General features: G+C 43.1%; 1 protein-coding gene across 5 annotated transcripts in view; it reads left to right on the top strand.

Moving 5' to 3' along the window:
- TFAP2E (transcription factor AP-2 epsilon) overlaps positions 1 to 16,079 on the top strand; it is a 72,909-nt gene extending 56,830 nt beyond the window's left edge. For all 5 annotated transcript variants that reach the window (XM_083511844.1, XM_083511846.1, XM_083511843.1 and 2 more), the window contains 4 exons: positions 4,529 to 4,757; positions 6,809 to 6,927; positions 13,378 to 13,519; positions 15,464 to 16,079. In XM_083511844.1, the coding sequence (XP_083367970.1) occupies positions 4,529 to 4,757; positions 6,809 to 6,927; positions 13,378 to 13,519; positions 15,464 to 15,752 (779 nt within the window). In that variant the 3' untranslated portion in view covers positions 15,753 to 16,079. The remainder of the gene's footprint in view (positions 1 to 4,528; positions 4,758 to 6,808; positions 6,928 to 13,377; positions 13,520 to 15,463) is intronic.
- The last annotated feature ends 418 nt before the right edge of the window (positions 16,080 to 16,497 follow it).

The raw sequence follows: 16,497 nt of genomic DNA, 5'->3' as shown, positions 1-16,497 counted from the left end.
GTTCATAACCTTTGGGCATACTGCATTTTTCAAGTTTAATGCCTGCTACACCAATTCTTTGGGCAGAGCTATGGGCCCCTCCCCCTCTTCTCACCCATTGGCCAGATGCAGTAGAAAAGTATGCCTCATAGTCCTTGAATCTGGAAGCGAGACCTGTGGTCACCAGCTGCTTTTGAACGACTCTGCCAGCTCTACTCTTTGGTGAGATCTCAAGCTGAGTAAGAACTCCATACTTAGGGATCTGAACAAAGTTAGCATTTTTAAAAATTTAGTACGAAATGACACATAATTGGCCATGTTGTGCCCTCATCGAAGAGTGGACGTTGAGCACAATTCTGTGACAGTTTGTGGGATTACAATGCCCTAGACTGTATTAAAAAAATAAATTGATAAACTTTTTTTCATAATAACAAACCCTGCTAACATTAGCTTCACTTTACACAAGTCATCTCCCTTCCACGTACACATCTATTGCAGGTCTGTGGAAAAATTACACGAACCAAAACCTGTTCTTGGTTATGTGGCTGGAATCCATGCTGCAAACACACAGCAAAGTTTTTGAAAACGATCACGAAATCTTAAGAAACAGCCTCAAAATGCCAAGAGAGAACAAGCTGCAAAATGGGGTGGGCTCAACAATGCACAAAAAACGAACGAAGTGGGACGACATCACCAGTTACATCACTGCTCCCTGCCCCTCAGCTGACTTGCATTCATCTCTTAGCCCCGAAAGCATTTGCCCGTTTTTATGTAACATGTGCTTGCTTTTTATAGTTCTGCTAACAAGTTGGGGAGCTGCTGGTTCACAATGTACCGATTGTCATGGCCCCCTTAATGGGTTCCCGCTGCTTTGCCTTTTCCAGTTGAGTTTTGAGGCTACTCTTTCCAATTTGAGCATTTGCATTTCCCTTATTAAATGTGGTGATTGTGGTTGATCTGCCCATTAAGCTTGGCAATGTTCTGGAGCAGTTGCTACGTAGCAAACTGGAATGAATGCCAAGGCTTCGATGACCAGGAGCGGCTACCAGAGGCATAGCATTTGGGGTGCTGTGAGGGCCATGGCCGTGGGCGCAACTTGCAGAGGGGGTGCAAACAGGCACCCCCACAGCAGGCTCCCTCATCAGAGAAGGAGCTGCACCTTGACTGCTGGTGCTTGTCCCTGGTGCAGCTTTGCACATCTGAACTGGCGGCAGAGAACAGCCCTCCTCGGCCGTGGCAAAGTGTGCCCGGCTGCAGCAGCTCGGCTGCCAGGTTAGGCCTGACCCGGTTGCTGTGCCGCTGGCAGCTACAGTACGTTTACAGCCAGCAAGGATGCTTTGGAAAACCTGCACTGAAATTAGGCCTGATTTCCAAACAGATCTTGGCATCAATCTTCCATTCTGGCTTTAACATTTCTTGGTAGTGCCTGAAAAGGCTTAAAAAAACAAAACAAAACACAAAAGGGGAGAAAGAAATGAGCTGGTGTCATCACACATGCAACATTCAGCTGCCAAATCTTTCGATTTAATTGCAAGTCTTGTGATTTTAGGAGTTTCTCAAAAGTGAAAACCACAAGGGTCAAAGACAGAAGTGTGAGAAAGTTAAAATGGCGGTTGAAGAAAAGCGATCCAGCGTGACCCTGTTTGGCCCACCTGGGAGGGCTGGATTTTCATTTCATTCTCCCTTTCTCCATTTGTAAATTGGGAATTAAACCAACCTACCTTATAAGGTTCTTGTTAGGATGAATGCGAGATAAGATGATAAAGCTAAAATGAAAAGAGTTGTGTAATTGTTGTTAGTGCTAAAAATCAAGTGTCTTGGAGGGAAGAGGGGATGTAAGTGTAATAAGATAAAAAGAAGAGTACTGATATAAGTATGTTGAATCCCTCCACATAATGACCAAATGGTTGCTGCACAAAGCATCATGGTAACCCCCTTCACGTGCTCTTTGAACGCCTAGGAAAGCGATGAAACCCACCTGCTCTTGCTGTTGTTAGAATACTTGAGAATACTTTTGTTTGTATCATTTAATTCAACTTGGTTCTATTCTAGTATTAATTTACGTTTATAGACTGCTGAGCATATACAGTGCCATAGCCAGTACAAAATTAAAATAAAATACAACAAAATGCATAAAATACAGTTCTCATAAAACAGTATCAACAAATACTGTTAGTGAATAGACTTCTCTCTCCGGGAAAGCTGCAGAAATCTTTAACCGATGACGAAAAGTCATGACTGTCAGTGCCTGTTTGATTGTGATATGGACATAGTTGCTGTGTTTTGAATTGTATAGTAGCAATTATTATTCTGCCCGTCTGCAATTGTTTAGGCATTGTGATTTTGCATACAGTGGTACCTTGGGTTAAGAACTTAATTTGTTCTGGAGGTCCGTTCTTAACCTGAAACTGTTCTTAACCTGAGGTACCACTTTAACTAATGGGGCCTCCCGCTGCCGCCCTGCCGCCGCCCGATTTCTGTTCTCATACTGAAGCAAAGTTCTTAACCCGAGGTACTATTTCTGGGTTAGCAGAGTCTGTAACCTGAAGCGTCTGTAACCCGAGGTACCACTGTATTAGTGTGCCATGCCACAATAAAATGTTGCAGTCCCATGTCGCATCCAGACAGTGGTGACTGGTGCCCAGTGAAACTGGGAGGGAAGAAGACCAACAGGAGAGGAGGCTAAGCCAAAGACAGGCAGGTCCACCTGCTAAGGGGTCATAAGAAAGAAGACAGGCATATGGGTTGGCTAAGGACAGACTGAGGTTGGTGGGGCAGTGCCCCATTCATCCTAATGGATCAACCTCTACTGCGTTCAGCCATTCAGTACAAGCATTATGTGGTTACTGATCATGCTTGGTCATCATCAGGCTGTTTGTGTGTCTGTGTCTGTGTTTGGGTTGTTGTTGTTGTTGTTTTTAAAATTAATAAACGAGTGCTTCAGTAAACTTTTGGAGTTTCCCTCAAGCAGGCTGATATACCTCCCTCATGTTTGTCTAGCCAAGTGTTGTCTCCAGTCCCATTGGCTGGAATACACCACCTGAGTTTGCTATTAGAAATGACGCTATGCTAGAGGCTATTTATCCACCAACAGTTTCTCCTCACATTTCTCTATAAAACCTCTCTTGAGTCTCCCTTCCCCCACCATCACCTCTCTTTCAGTGGGCTTAATTAGAAGTTCAGTCAATGTTATGTCTTGTTTGGATAATCGTAAACACCTTTCCCCAACACTCCTTGATTATTTTTCAGCGTCACCACATCTGTAAGAACCAGATTTCTTGTGGCATCTTAAAGACTAACCATTTTTCTGGCAGAACCTTTTCTTTGGACTAGAGCCCACTGTGTCAGATGCATGAAGTCTCATTCACAGTTGGCAGATAAACCTTTGCATTTCATGGTGTTTTGGTCCCATGGTTTAGAATTCTTTATGCCCATCTGCTAACCAAAAACAAGGCTTCATCATGCATCTGACCAAGTAGACTCTAGCCCACAAAAGTTTCCTTCACAATAAATTTGTTAGTCTTTGATACTTCTTGTTTTTGCTGCAGCACACTCATTTAGCTACCAGGGTTGACTCTGGGTTTTAGCAACCCTCCCACCCTGGCAAAATGTTCTTCCCACAATTCCCCCGGGTGGACTTAACTGCTGCTACCAGCAGCAAACAACAGCATTGTGATATGTGGTGAGCAGCTGTGAGTTGCCCACCATTTTCCCTTCCCACAATGCCCTCAGCTTAGGGTGGCTCCAGTGCATTGTGGATAATTAAAATGGAAGGCTTGATGCTGGGTGTTAATACTGGTCCCAATGGCTGCTCCTCTGGAGCTGGTCACAGCTTATAATAGACATTCTTGAGTAGGGATGCGGAAGAAATTTGATTCAGTCAGCATTGAAAGGTGAATCTATCAGAGTCATACTTTCCAAAACAATATGAGATCCAAAACACAGTTGTTCTTTGAAGTTTGCACTTATCCAAATTTTGTGATGCGGTTCTCGAACCAAACATTATAGTGTGTGTGTGTGTGTGTGTGTGTGTGTGTGAGAGAGAGAGAGAGAGAGAGAGAGAGAGAATAAAATGATTACCAGGCAGAGGAGGGCCTTCTCAGTAGTGACACCCTCCCTGTGGAACACCCTCCCATCAAGGAAATAAACAATGATCTGACTTTTAGATCTGACTTTTAGAAGACATCTGAAGGCAGCCCTGTTTAGGGAAGTTTTTGATGTCTGATGTTTTACTGTATTTTTAATATTTTGTTGGAAGCCACCCAGAGTGGGCGGGGTATAAATAATTTATTATTATTATTAGTGAAAATAGCATATAGAATACATTATTTGGGGAAGCTGTTTTCAAAAATGTGTACATTAATCAAAAATGATTTTTCTTATTTTTTTTTATAAAAATGCTTCATAAATTTGGAGGAACAATGTGAAGATTGGGAAATTGGGAAACTGGAGAAAACAGAAATTCACAGATACTTGAGATACAATTCCTGTTTTGTGGCTCCACGCCTCTTTACTCTCTCATGAGTGTGCTTTTCTTCCTTCCTTCTAGTGCCAATCCCATCAAAAGCCAATGGCACCACCATCTCCGCCCTTTCTATGAACAAAGACACCCTGATTGGAGGGGTGACAAACCCCAATGAAGTCTTCTGCTCTGTGCCTGGCCGCCTGTCTCTCCTCAGCTCCACCTCAAAGTACAAAGTGACCGTTGGTGAGGTCCAGAGGCGGCTCTCGCCCCCTGAATGTCTGAACGCTTCTCTTCTTGGCGGAGTCCTCCGGAGGTGAGAAACCAAGAAAACTGATCCAGTTCATTACGGCTCTGGAACGTGTTTATTCATTTCTGTAACTCCATTCATTTTTGTTTACAGTGGTGCCTCGCAAGTCGAAATTAATTCGTTCTGCGAATTTTTTCGTCTAGCGAATTTTTCATCTTGCGAAGCACGGTTTCCCATAGGAATGCATTGAAAATCAATTAATGCGTTCCTATGGTCAAAAAAAGTCCAAACAAAGCCAAATTTGGTACAACAAGAGTTTATTAAGTGCTCTTTAAAGTCACACATACTGTAAAGAGCATTTCAAAATTCAAACCCAGAATTTTTTTTAAAAAAACAGCAGAGTGGCCCTATGGTCACAGAAAATCATAAAAATGCAGAAAAAAAACCACAAGCTTCCAGATTCTTGCAAACCCCTCCCCAACTGTTCCCCCAGCCACCCAGCACACAGAAATTCAAATCCAGAATTTTTTTTTAAAAAAGCAGAGTGGCGCAATGGTCACAGAAAATCATAAAAATGCAGAAAAAAACCACACAAGCTTCCAGATTCTTGCAAACCCCTTCCCAACACCAAGTCCTTGAATTCGAAACACCCCAACCCAAAATCCAAAACCCCCCAAAAAAGTTTTAAAAGCTTAACTTACCAAATGGCTGCAAAGGAAGTTTTAGAAAAGCTTCAAAAATCACCAAAGTCTTTAAAAACCTCAAAAAAGGCTACTATGTACACTGCATTCTATGAGTTGCTCCTCGAAGTCAAGTCGCAACTGTATTAACGGTGTTAAGAAAAAGGAAACAAACTTGCAAGACGTTTTCATCTTGCGAAGCAAGCCCATAGGGAAATTTGTCTTGCAAAGCAGCTCAAAAACAGAAAACCCTTTCGTCTAGCGAGTTTTTCGTCTTGCGAGGCATTCGTCTTGCGGGGCACCACTGTATTGTTGATTCCCATAGCAGACCCCACCCATATCTTGCTGACTGTTAACATCAATGTTTCCCGACCTACTGGCATGGATTTTTTTTTAGATCACCTTTTTATGGGCATTTTAAGAAAAATCTTATATCCCATAAGCTTCCCAATGCCTTTAGTGGGAAAACCAGCTCTCTGATGGCATTTGAATACTTTTCGTAAGTCTCTGCCCCTTGAACTATGTGAGGAAAGCCTGGGGAGAAATATTTTAATGAAGTAAGAAGGAAAACAACCCATATCACTTGTCAGTCCCAAGTGGGGTTTGGACTCTCCACAGGATCCAGCTTCTGACTCCCTTGATCATGGCCCCCTCCTCTGGTTCAGACATTTATTGGGGCTCCAATACTGCTAGGAGTCATCTAAGCTCCAATGGCCTGATCTCTTCCCAGTCCTCAGGATCTGAACATCCCCTCCACAGCATCTCCACAAGGCTTATAACAGCGGTTTACATAATATTATTACAAGGATCAGCATCAATTTTATTTCTTTTTTAAAGATACAATGGAAATGTTGGCTTTAAAAAGCTATTACGGCTTGCTTCTTCTCACTCCCCTCAGGGCAAGTGGGTCTTCAGGCTCCCCTGTGGTGGCAACTGGAGGAGGGAAGGACCACTGTGGGAGGTGGAGGGTGGCAATTCAAGGAATTGTTTGTTCTCCCCTTCCCTCTCACAGCAGGAGTTGCAATCCAAAACATCTGGAGGGCACCAAGCCGGGGAAGGTAGGGATAGGATGAGTGGTGGTTTTGGCATGTGAGAACAGCTGCAGAGCTTACATCTACACTGAACATTTAAGGCATGTCTAAAGCCATGGCTTCCACCAAAGAATCATGGGAGCTGTCATGTATTTCTCACAGAGCTACAGTTCCCAGCACCCTTAAAAACTATAGTTCCCAGAATTCTTTGGGAGAGGGCGTGTGCTTTAAATGTATGGTGTAGCTTTTTAGTGTCTTTGCATCTCGAAATAGACTTCTGAATTGCCCTGTGGTTGTAGAAGAACAATGAATAATAATAATGTATGGTTTCTCCCCATATGCCCACACCACTATTTTTCTTACCCATCCGCTCAAGTTGTCTTATCTCTCTGCTTTCCTCTTCTAGGGCAAAATCTAAAAATGGTGGAAGGTGTTTAAGGGAAAGGTTGGAGAAGATAGGATTAAATCTACCTGCTGGGAGGCGTAAAGCAGCTAATGTCACCTTGCTAACGTCACTGGTGGAAGGTAAGGCTCCTTCAGTTCGGGAGCTCAGTGGATTTCTTGGAGGATGCAAGCGCTCAAAATATCCTCTCCTGTTAGACACGAGAGGGCTTCATATTATCTGTCTTCGATACCCTGTCTGTGGGATTTGCGGGGTGCTTCATTTATATTCTTCTTTAAAACACATGTTGTGCCTTAGCCATTAAAACTCCCCCAAGGTGGCTTATAACAAGATTTAAAATCGAATATAAAACCAGCAGTAAATATTATTGGCTGTAGCTACCTAATAATAATAATAATAAATAATTTACTATTTATATCCCGCCCATCTGGCTGGGTTTCCCCAGCCACTCTGGGCAGCTTCCAGCAGAATATTAAAATACAATAGTCTTTTAAACATTAAAAGCTTCCCTAAGTTCTACTCAGAGTGGGATCACTGAAATGAATGGACCTAAGCTGATCAATGGGTCTGTCCTGAGTAAGAATAGCATTGGAGACAACTCTAAAAATGAAACCACAAAAGTAACAAATACAGAGGATAAAGCTTCAAACAGCAGGAGAGAAACTCAGTTAAGGTCAAAGACCTGGCAAAATAAAAATTTAACACACAATTTTTGTTCTCATCCTGAAGCAAAGTTCTTAACCCGAGGTACTATTTCTGGGTTAGTGGAGTCCGTAACCTGAAGCGTCTGTAACCTGAGGTACCACTGTATAAGTAGAGGTGGCGTGGGGAGAAGCCTTTCGCATCATCACCCTGCACAGAAATGGGCCCTGATTAATCTGTGATTAATATGGGCAAAAGATTAACTAACAGGCACCTGAAGGGAACTAAGGAGGCAGGATGGGGTTATTCTCTGGCCTTCATGGTAAACGAGAGAGGTTGTCATCCCAGCAACCTCGATGTGAGAAGTTGTGTGTGTGTGTGTGTGTGTGTGCGCGCGCGCACGCGCGCACACACACACACACACACACGGTGACAGGAGCTTTTGGACTGTGCATTTGCTTTGCTCTGAAATCCATTGTGGCCCAAAAGGCAGCTGCCAAGGAGGAATAGCCCATCTCTTTTGTTGGCAGCAAATGAAACGAACAGGTCTGTGAGGCAGCGGTTGTTCCCCAGGCAGTTGGGCCTGGCTCCTTTGAATGGTTGATTACCATCAGAAGAAAAGGAGGACAGGGAAAGACACATTTTTGACTCAGCCCAGACAGCTGGGAGCTGTCACTGGCTGCTGTTCAGGGGGGTCAGAGTAAATTACAGATGATGGCATGTTTGACCAAGGAACAAGGCTAGCCCTACATATCGAAAGGGCTAGCCTTACATTTCAACCAAGCCCTGACAGCCCCAGGGTCCTGGCTGTACTACTACTTCACATTTGTTACTCACTTTCCTCCCCACAAAAACTTACCCAAAGCGACTTACAAAGTGCAGAGTCTGTCCTTTGATTTTTTGCATGAATCTTTCTGGTTTTGGTGCCTCTCCTTCCAGTTGAGGTGGGCTCCACTAAGGGTGCATCATTCTTACTATGGCACACTAACAATAAATCCTGTTTTGGCTGTGAAAGCCAAGGATACCCCCCAGCTTTAAATGAGAGAAAACAAGTAGAATAAAAATTTAAAAAATCTAACTATACCTCACTTTCTCCTTTGATAGATTAGTATTATTTAAAACAGCAATATACATCAGTGTATGGGTGACCGTGGGACTCACAGGCCAGTTGCATCCTACAGAGCCTTTGGGTCCAGAGTCCAGGGTCTCCCCTCCTTGCCCCCTATCCCACCCAACATTCATGCTTAGCAGGAAAAGGTCCCATTCATGCATATACAGTGGTACCTCGGGTTACATACACTTCAGGTTACAGACTCCGCTAACCCAGAAATAGTACCCCGGGTTAAGAACTTTGCTTCAAGATGAGAACAGAAATCGCATGGCGGTGGCGCGGCAGCAGCAGGAAGCCCCATTAGCTAAAGTGGTGCTTCAGGTTAAGAACAGTTTCATGCTAAAAACGGACCTCTGGAACAAATTAAGTACTTAACCCGAGGTACCACTGTAAGACATTTCTCCTAGACATGTCTGACATGTAGAGCGGATAGATTTTCAAAGGGGGCAGCTGGGGAAGGAAGGCACAAACCGCTCACATGCTGCCGTCCTCTCCATTGCAGTCACTGTGTGGCAATTTGACATTCTAAAAAGGCCACTTTCACACAAATGGGTCCTTTCTTTAAACTTACTTGCGACTGGCCAAAGAGGGAGAGAAAGCAGTGGGGGCAAGTGAAGAGGAGGTGAGATTTAAATAAGAGTAGCATGTGTATATTTGTTTGATTCCAACCACCTGGCTTTGGCCTCTCCCACTGCTGGCATGCACACCAGACCCCAATGGTCGCCCTCATATAGGAATCTCATCCTTAGCCAAAAAAGTTGCTGTTCCCCAACCATTATTATAGATACAGTGGTACCTCAGGTTAAGAACTTAATTCGTTTGGGAGGTCCGTTCTTAACCTGAGGTACCACTTTAGCTAATGGGGCCTCCTGCAGCCGCCGCGCGATTTCTGTTCTCATCCTGCAGCAAAGTTCTTAACCCAAGGTACTATTTCTGGGTTAGCGGAGTCTGTAACCTGAAGCATCTGTAACCCAAGGTACCACTGTAATTAGCAAAGCTGTTTGGGAGCCAAGCTGGGCCACTCAACAATAACGAAGAGCTTTCTACATATTAAAGGGGGGATCCTTAGGCAGAATTTAGGAATTTCTATATTAAATGATAAATAAATTTGTAAACCCCCCACAAAACATCCTGATGATGACCTGTGAGCCTGCAGGACAGGGTTGGGGAACAGATAAACCTCTGTTTGCAGCTATACATGCAAATTAGCATGCTCATATATATGCAGTGCTATTTTTCTAGAAAAAGAGGTGCTGGAACTCACTGTGAACACCCCTCTTGTTCCTTTATAATGACAATGGTGCCCACCTGAGAGGTGCTGGAACTGAGTTCTGGCTTTTAAAAAAGCCCTGCATGTATGTTTGTAATCCATTTCCTTCTTTCTCTTGGTTTTAATGTATCTGTGTGGAGATTTTGTCTGTCTGTTTGGTTGGTTGGTTATAAGTTGCTTTGGGTTGCCCTTGGGAAGATAAAGCAACTAACAAATTCAATACAGTGGTGCCCCGCAAGACGAAATTAATTCGTTCCGCAATTTTTGTTGTTTAGCGAATTTTTCGTCTTGCGAAGCACGAAATCCCATAGGAATGCATTGAAAATCAATTAATGCGTTCCTATGGTCAAAAAAAGTCCAAACAAAGCCAAATTTGGTACAACAACAGTTTATTAACTGCTCTTTAAAGTCACACATACTGTAAAGAGCAGTTCAAAAATTTAAGGGAAAATAAATTAACTTTATAAACAAAACATGTCTTTGTTTTTAGTCAAAGAAAAAAAAGTCGCGAGACGTTTTCGTCTTGCGAAGCAAGCCCATAGGGGAAATTCGTCTTGCGAGGCAAATCGCGAACGGAAAAACCTTTCGTCTAGCGAGTTTTTTGTCTTGCGAGGCATTCGTCTTGCGGGGCACCACTGTAAATAATAATATGCAGAGGTTCCTCAAATCCTCTCTCTGTTTGGGTGGCATGTAAAGCTCTACTCCACCCCCTTTTCCAGCTGTGTAGCAACCCCAGATCAACCATAGAGTAGTGCGTTTTTCTTTTTGCTGGGGTTGGGTAGGAGGGTCCACATCTGATGGCTTTTCACATGGAAGGCAAGAGGAGTAAGAGAAAGAGATGGCCTTGTCTGCATTGTCTGCGATGAGCACTGAGGCTTCCTTAGGGCATGGCGCTCAGGCTGGGGTATTCCATCATTCCATGGAAATGCCCTCTCATCGGTGAAATTGATCCATCTTCAGGCATCCCTGTGGAAGTAATCAGAGCTGATGGCAATTGATCATGCTCAGCTTCTGAAACCCTGGTTAGACAGACAGAGTTAATTCATCTCCGCTCCCCTGCTGATTGCTGGATTATGCCATCCATCCCAAGTGCATTAACCTAGTTGCCAGAGCATTGCTTCCACCCTGCTTGTGGTGGGAAGCCAGGCTACTCTTTAGCCGTTCTAAGCAGAATCTGCTCTTGGATACCCAAGCAGAACCAGCTTTTTTAAGTTGCTTAAAAACTTTCTCAAGTTTCTAGTTCTCATGGGATGTGCACACATTTGAACCAAAAGAGGACGCTTGGCAGTTCTGTCCTATGCTTTAGGAATTTTGCATCATTTCATCATTCAGTTAAGTTATTTTATGCCTTGTACCCTGCTCTGATATTCTTATGGATTAGAAGTGGGTTATAAACGTTCAAAAAAATAAAATGTACTCCACTGTACTTGGGATAGGGAGACGTGTCCAAGCAACAAAATAGGGAACCATCTGTATCAGTTCTGGGACCTGTGCTCCTTCTCTGCAGTGGGGCAGTGGCCATGGGGCTGTATCCAGGCTTCCAGCCACTCCTTTCGATTCTACACCCCCTGGTTTCCCCTATGCCTGCTGAGAATACTCAGTTGTCACTGGGCCTTCTTACAGTCACGCCCCTGTAGATTTTCTGTACTTCTGCAAACCTTGGAGCTCCATTATTATTATTATTATTATTATTATTATTATTATTATTATTATTAAAATTTCACAGGGTGTTTCTACAGCATAAAACCACAAAATACATAATATAATAAGAAGCAAAACAATTCCCCCATGCTCCCACAAAAGGTGGTGGATTCTCCTTCCTCAGAGGTTCTTAAGAAGTTGGTTGGCCATCTGTTACTATGATCTAGTTGACATTCCTGCGTTGCAGGGGGTTGGACCATAGCGGTCAACTTTCAGATTTGAAAATAAGGGATCAGCAGCCTCACCTGTCCTGGGGACAGTCTATGGGATATCTAACAATCCGGGATAGCAGCGGGAAACGGTGCTGGAATAAGGGAATTTCCCGCAAAAAAAGGGAAGGTTGACAGCTATGGGTTGGACTAGATGACCCTCGGAGTCCCTTCCAATTCTACGATTCTCCCCCTGTGCTGATGCTTCCCATGTGTGCGCGCCATTATTATTATTATTATTAATTTGTATATAATAAATTTGTACACTGCCCTTCATCTGAAGTTCACAGGGCGGTTCACAACATAAAAATACAAAATGAGAAACACAAAATACATAACATGAACAAGAACAAAAAACCAAACCAATAACCCCCTTCCCACAAGCACATTTAAAAGGACATAGAATGTTAATCGGCCAAAGATCTGGTTAAAGAGAAATGTTTTTGCCTGGCATGTAAAGATATGTAATGAAGGCATCAGGCAAGCCTCCCTGAGGAGAGCATTCCCAAAACAGGGAGCCACTGCAGAAAAGGACCATTTTTGTGTTGCCACCTTTCAGACTTTTAATGGATGAGGCACACAAAGGGCCGTTTAAGGCTTTATAAGTCAAAACCAGCACTTTGACCTATCCTTTGTGTGTGTGTTTGTGTGTATACAGTATACTGCTGTTTGGACTATGTAAGAACCAGCAATATATATACTATTAGTATATCTGCTTTTAAAACATTACAAATAACTTTTCTTCTAACAATAAGCAGCAGCTTTTGTTTTCTAAATTGTGACCTTATTTACTAAATTTTGGCACCTATGTTGAGGCTTTCGTAATACATCAATTGCTTTGCTCAGTCAGGTCAATCAAAGAGCAGGAGATTTATACTTAGCTGATAGCCCTGCTTATTCATGCTGTTGAAAAGTCCAGAGACCCACACATAGGGATGGGCAGAAATTGAATTCACTTCACATTTTAAGGCAAATTTACCCAATTTGCACTTTCCAAAACAAGATGTGAACTGAAACACAGCCATCCTTCAAAATTCATGCTTCTCCAGATTTTGCAATGCAGTTCTCCATCCAAGTAATATGTGCAAAAATGCATCTTCTTGTTAAGTGTGCATAAAAATGCATGTTTTAGTGAACATAACGTAAAAAACGAATTTATGAAGGGAAGAATTGCTTTGCGAAAGATGTGTACAATGGGCAAAATTGTATCCAGACGTGTATATTAGGATAAAAATGCACTAAACTGCTGATGTGTTTTCATGAGGACTTTCTTTCAAACAACCACCAAGTGATGTGAAAATTTGGAGGACTGAGCTTCAGAGTGGAAAAACAAGAAACTGAGAAACTGAAATTAACATATTTCACCCATGCTTTTAAGAGTCTGCCTCTCCAAAGGCTACTCTGCTTTATATAGAACTCTCCTGATCACAAGCAAAATGCACAAAGATAGATATTGCCAAGCAACTTTGACTTTCTCACCATGAGATAGTGATAAGTTGGGAGTTTGGCTTAGAAAATTCAGAAACTGAGAGAAACTGAAATTGACATCCCTATGAGCTCCACCCCATGCAGAGTTGATTATGCTGAGTATCAGTAGCAGACAAGATCATACATGCTCATGAATATATTTCTTTTGCAGGTGAGGCTGTTCACCTCGCCCGAGATTTCGGTTATGTGTGCGAAACAGAGTTTCCGGCTAAGGCTGCAGCGGAGTACCTCTGCCGCCAGCACTCCGACCCTGGTGAGCTTCATGCTCGGAAGAACATGCTATTAGCAACCAAGTGAGTCCATACAATTACCCTTCCCCCTTTTGCCTTAAAAGGGAGAGTCTCCAAAAAAGGGAGAGCCACAGTTGTGAAAATTAATTTTGAATTAATTTTGGCTGTTGGGAACTCTAGTTTAGGACACCTGGAAGGTTGGTGAAGTCTGCCTTAAACAAACATTTCCCTGGCACAATGTCAGAATTCAAACGTGACTTTCTTTTGGAAATAGAATTTTTAAATGTGGAATTCAACTCTGTGAAGGATAATGTTAATCTTAGGCCATGCAGAGAGATTTTAAGGTAATAATTTTAAACATCAGCTTTGAACATTTGATACTTTTATACTTGAAACAGCTTCCAAATTCTCCCTGGAATCTTTTGCAGCTCTTATGTTTACTTATTTAAAAATTATTTACAATTCCCTGCTTTCTATTTTTGCTTGCAGTTCTGTTATGATGGTTGTGAACTATTTAGGCTGCAAAGCTACAAACGGTCATCTGAGAGTAGGCCCTATTGAACTTAGTGGGACATACTTCTGAGTAGACATTTATATATAGGATTGTACTGTTAAACTAGTTAGTAGTTGAAGGCTGGGGAACCTTTGACTCTCCAGATGTTGCTCATCTGCAACTCTCCCATCTTCCCTCACCATTGCTTACGCTGGCTGGGGTTGATGGGACCGGAGTCCTACAGCTCCTAAGATTCCCCAGCCCAGCAGTTGTTGATGTAATTTGTATTATCCTGATGTTCCAAGTTAACAATCTGCTAAAGCCAACATCCAGTAAAAGTATAAAATAAAATGTTGGATCACTGCTCAAGCCTGGTTCAAAGAAAATTTTACAATGCTTAAAAAGAATTTGAGACAGAATCTGGTGGTCTCCTGGGGAAGAAGCTTTGTAGTTCTCACACAGACATACCAAACATACCTCTTTATCTGCCTTCATTGTATACAGATTCCCAGGTGGAACGATCCCCAAATATGCTGAACAATTTTCTGGGCAGGCCTGTATTTCAGTGTTTAGCTTGGTGTTCCAAATTCTGTAAGACAGATCCCATCACAAGACAGTTTCCATGCAATTTCTCTGCCCACCAAACTCTCAAAAGCAATCAGAAAATTGTTGTTTCATAAAATCACCAAATGAATTGTAGGCTGCAAATTATAAATTTGCAGACTCTCCTATTGAAGAAGTCAGATTCACCAGCTATGAATTATACTGGTTACAAGTACACACACAAAAATACTCTGTGAAGAGTCCAAGCTGTTAGTTCTCAAAGGCAGGAGAGAGCAGACTTTAGCCTTGTGGGATCTAATTTGTTTTTCACTGGTACCCCCAACATCCACCAACTGAAGGGAAAGGAGTTATTAGAGCTGGACAAATTCCAGCTAGGCAAAAGTTATTGGAGAGACTTTTGAGGGACCAAACAGAGATGTTTGGAGGGCCACATTTGGCCTTTGGTACCCCACCCCTGCCCTAAGGTTTCTTGATTTCAGCAGCCTCATTCCAGTGGGGCTTTTTGGATTTTTTGAACCACTGGGAATCAGAAACACTTGTTAATTTACTGCAATCCTTAAGAACATAGAAAGAGTCTGGCTGGGTCAGGCCAATGGCCCATCTGGTCCAGTTTCCTGTTTTTACAGTGGCCGACCAGATACCTGTGGGAAACCAGTAAACAGGACCAGAGCACAAGAGCAATATTCTGCTCTTGCGGTTTATATCTCTAGAGCCATCTACTCATCTCTGTTCTAAGGCACAAGTTAGCTAAAATGTAAATATGTTGCAATGTGTAGATGCGATGCCAGATGTGCTGCTGCCGTGTGAGCCTGGGACATGGTGGCTCCTCCTCCTGCCACAGAGGGGAAGCAATCCCCAGCCCATGGCAATGGAGCTGCCAAGCTACGCCTGCTTGTGTCATTTTTTGTCTTCTTTTGTTTAAGGTTATGTCTCCCCTTCTCTCATTCCAGGCAAATCTGCAAAGAGTTTGCTGATTTGATGGCCCAAGATCGCTCTCCACTTGGAAACAGCCGCCCTTCCCTCATTCTGGAACCCGGAGTTCAGAGTTGCTTGACCCACTTCAGCTTAATAACTCATGGTTTTGGGGGGCCGGCAATCTGCGCGGCACTTACAGCGTTCCAAAACTACTTGGTGGAGTCGCTCAAAGGGCTCGATAAAATGTTCATGAACAGCACAGGCAACGGCCACCCGGTGGGCGACTCCAAAACATCAGAAAAGGAAGTGAAGCATCGGAAATGACGCCACAGTTCCCCAGCCTGCCCAGTCAGAGGGTTTTTCCCCTTTCCCAGTTCATGAGATAGGAGGCTTGGGTCTTATCAATGTTGGGAAAAGAAAAGCAGCAACAGCGAAGACCCCCCCCCCTTTTCTCTTGCCATGTTTTCTGAACTGTGACAGATGCATCTCTGAAACCAACTCAACAAAATGTGACTGGAGAAGGAGGAACATCCACATGGGCCTCACAGAGATGGAAGTAAAATCAAGAGCAGTTGGTGGTTGCCGTTGACACTTTGGGTATTCAGTAGTGGATACCAAAAGCCAGGTTACATGTGCAATTACTTTTTCTTTTTTTAAAAAATACATTTTCTTTGAAAAGCCCGTAATCATGCAATGTTGAGCTGTTCCAAGAGAGAAGTGAGCAATGTAAAATGAAGAGGTCTTAGTGGGATTCAAGAAGGGCAGGGGGATGTTTTTAATTTGCCTCATGGGACAGGCCCAGAAAGATGAGGCAGAAAGAGCAAGCAAGGCGTCTGCTGATGTTCACCTCCGTTGCAGACTTATGGGTCAAGGAAGAAGGAACCTCACCTGTTCCACTGCCACTGAGCAGCTCTGCGACTTCATTTGCACATTTTGACCAATTGGAAATCACAGTGGGTTTTGTCTGATTTAGACCAGACGCACCAATACACACGTTTCAGCAGTTTTTCCGCTAAAAGGAACAGAGTTCCCTGCAAACACTCTGTTCTGTCGAGTTGTCATTCAGCTG

The sequence above is a fragment of the Podarcis liolepis genome, assembly GCF_965112155.1.
Source record: "Podarcis liolepis genome assembly, chromosome: 7".
Classification (NCBI taxonomy): domain Eukaryota; kingdom Metazoa; phylum Chordata; class Lepidosauria; order Squamata; family Lacertidae; genus Podarcis; species Podarcis liolepis.
The sequence above is the reverse complement of the archived record's forward strand: the minus strand, read 5'-3'. Positions and strand labels throughout refer to the sequence as shown.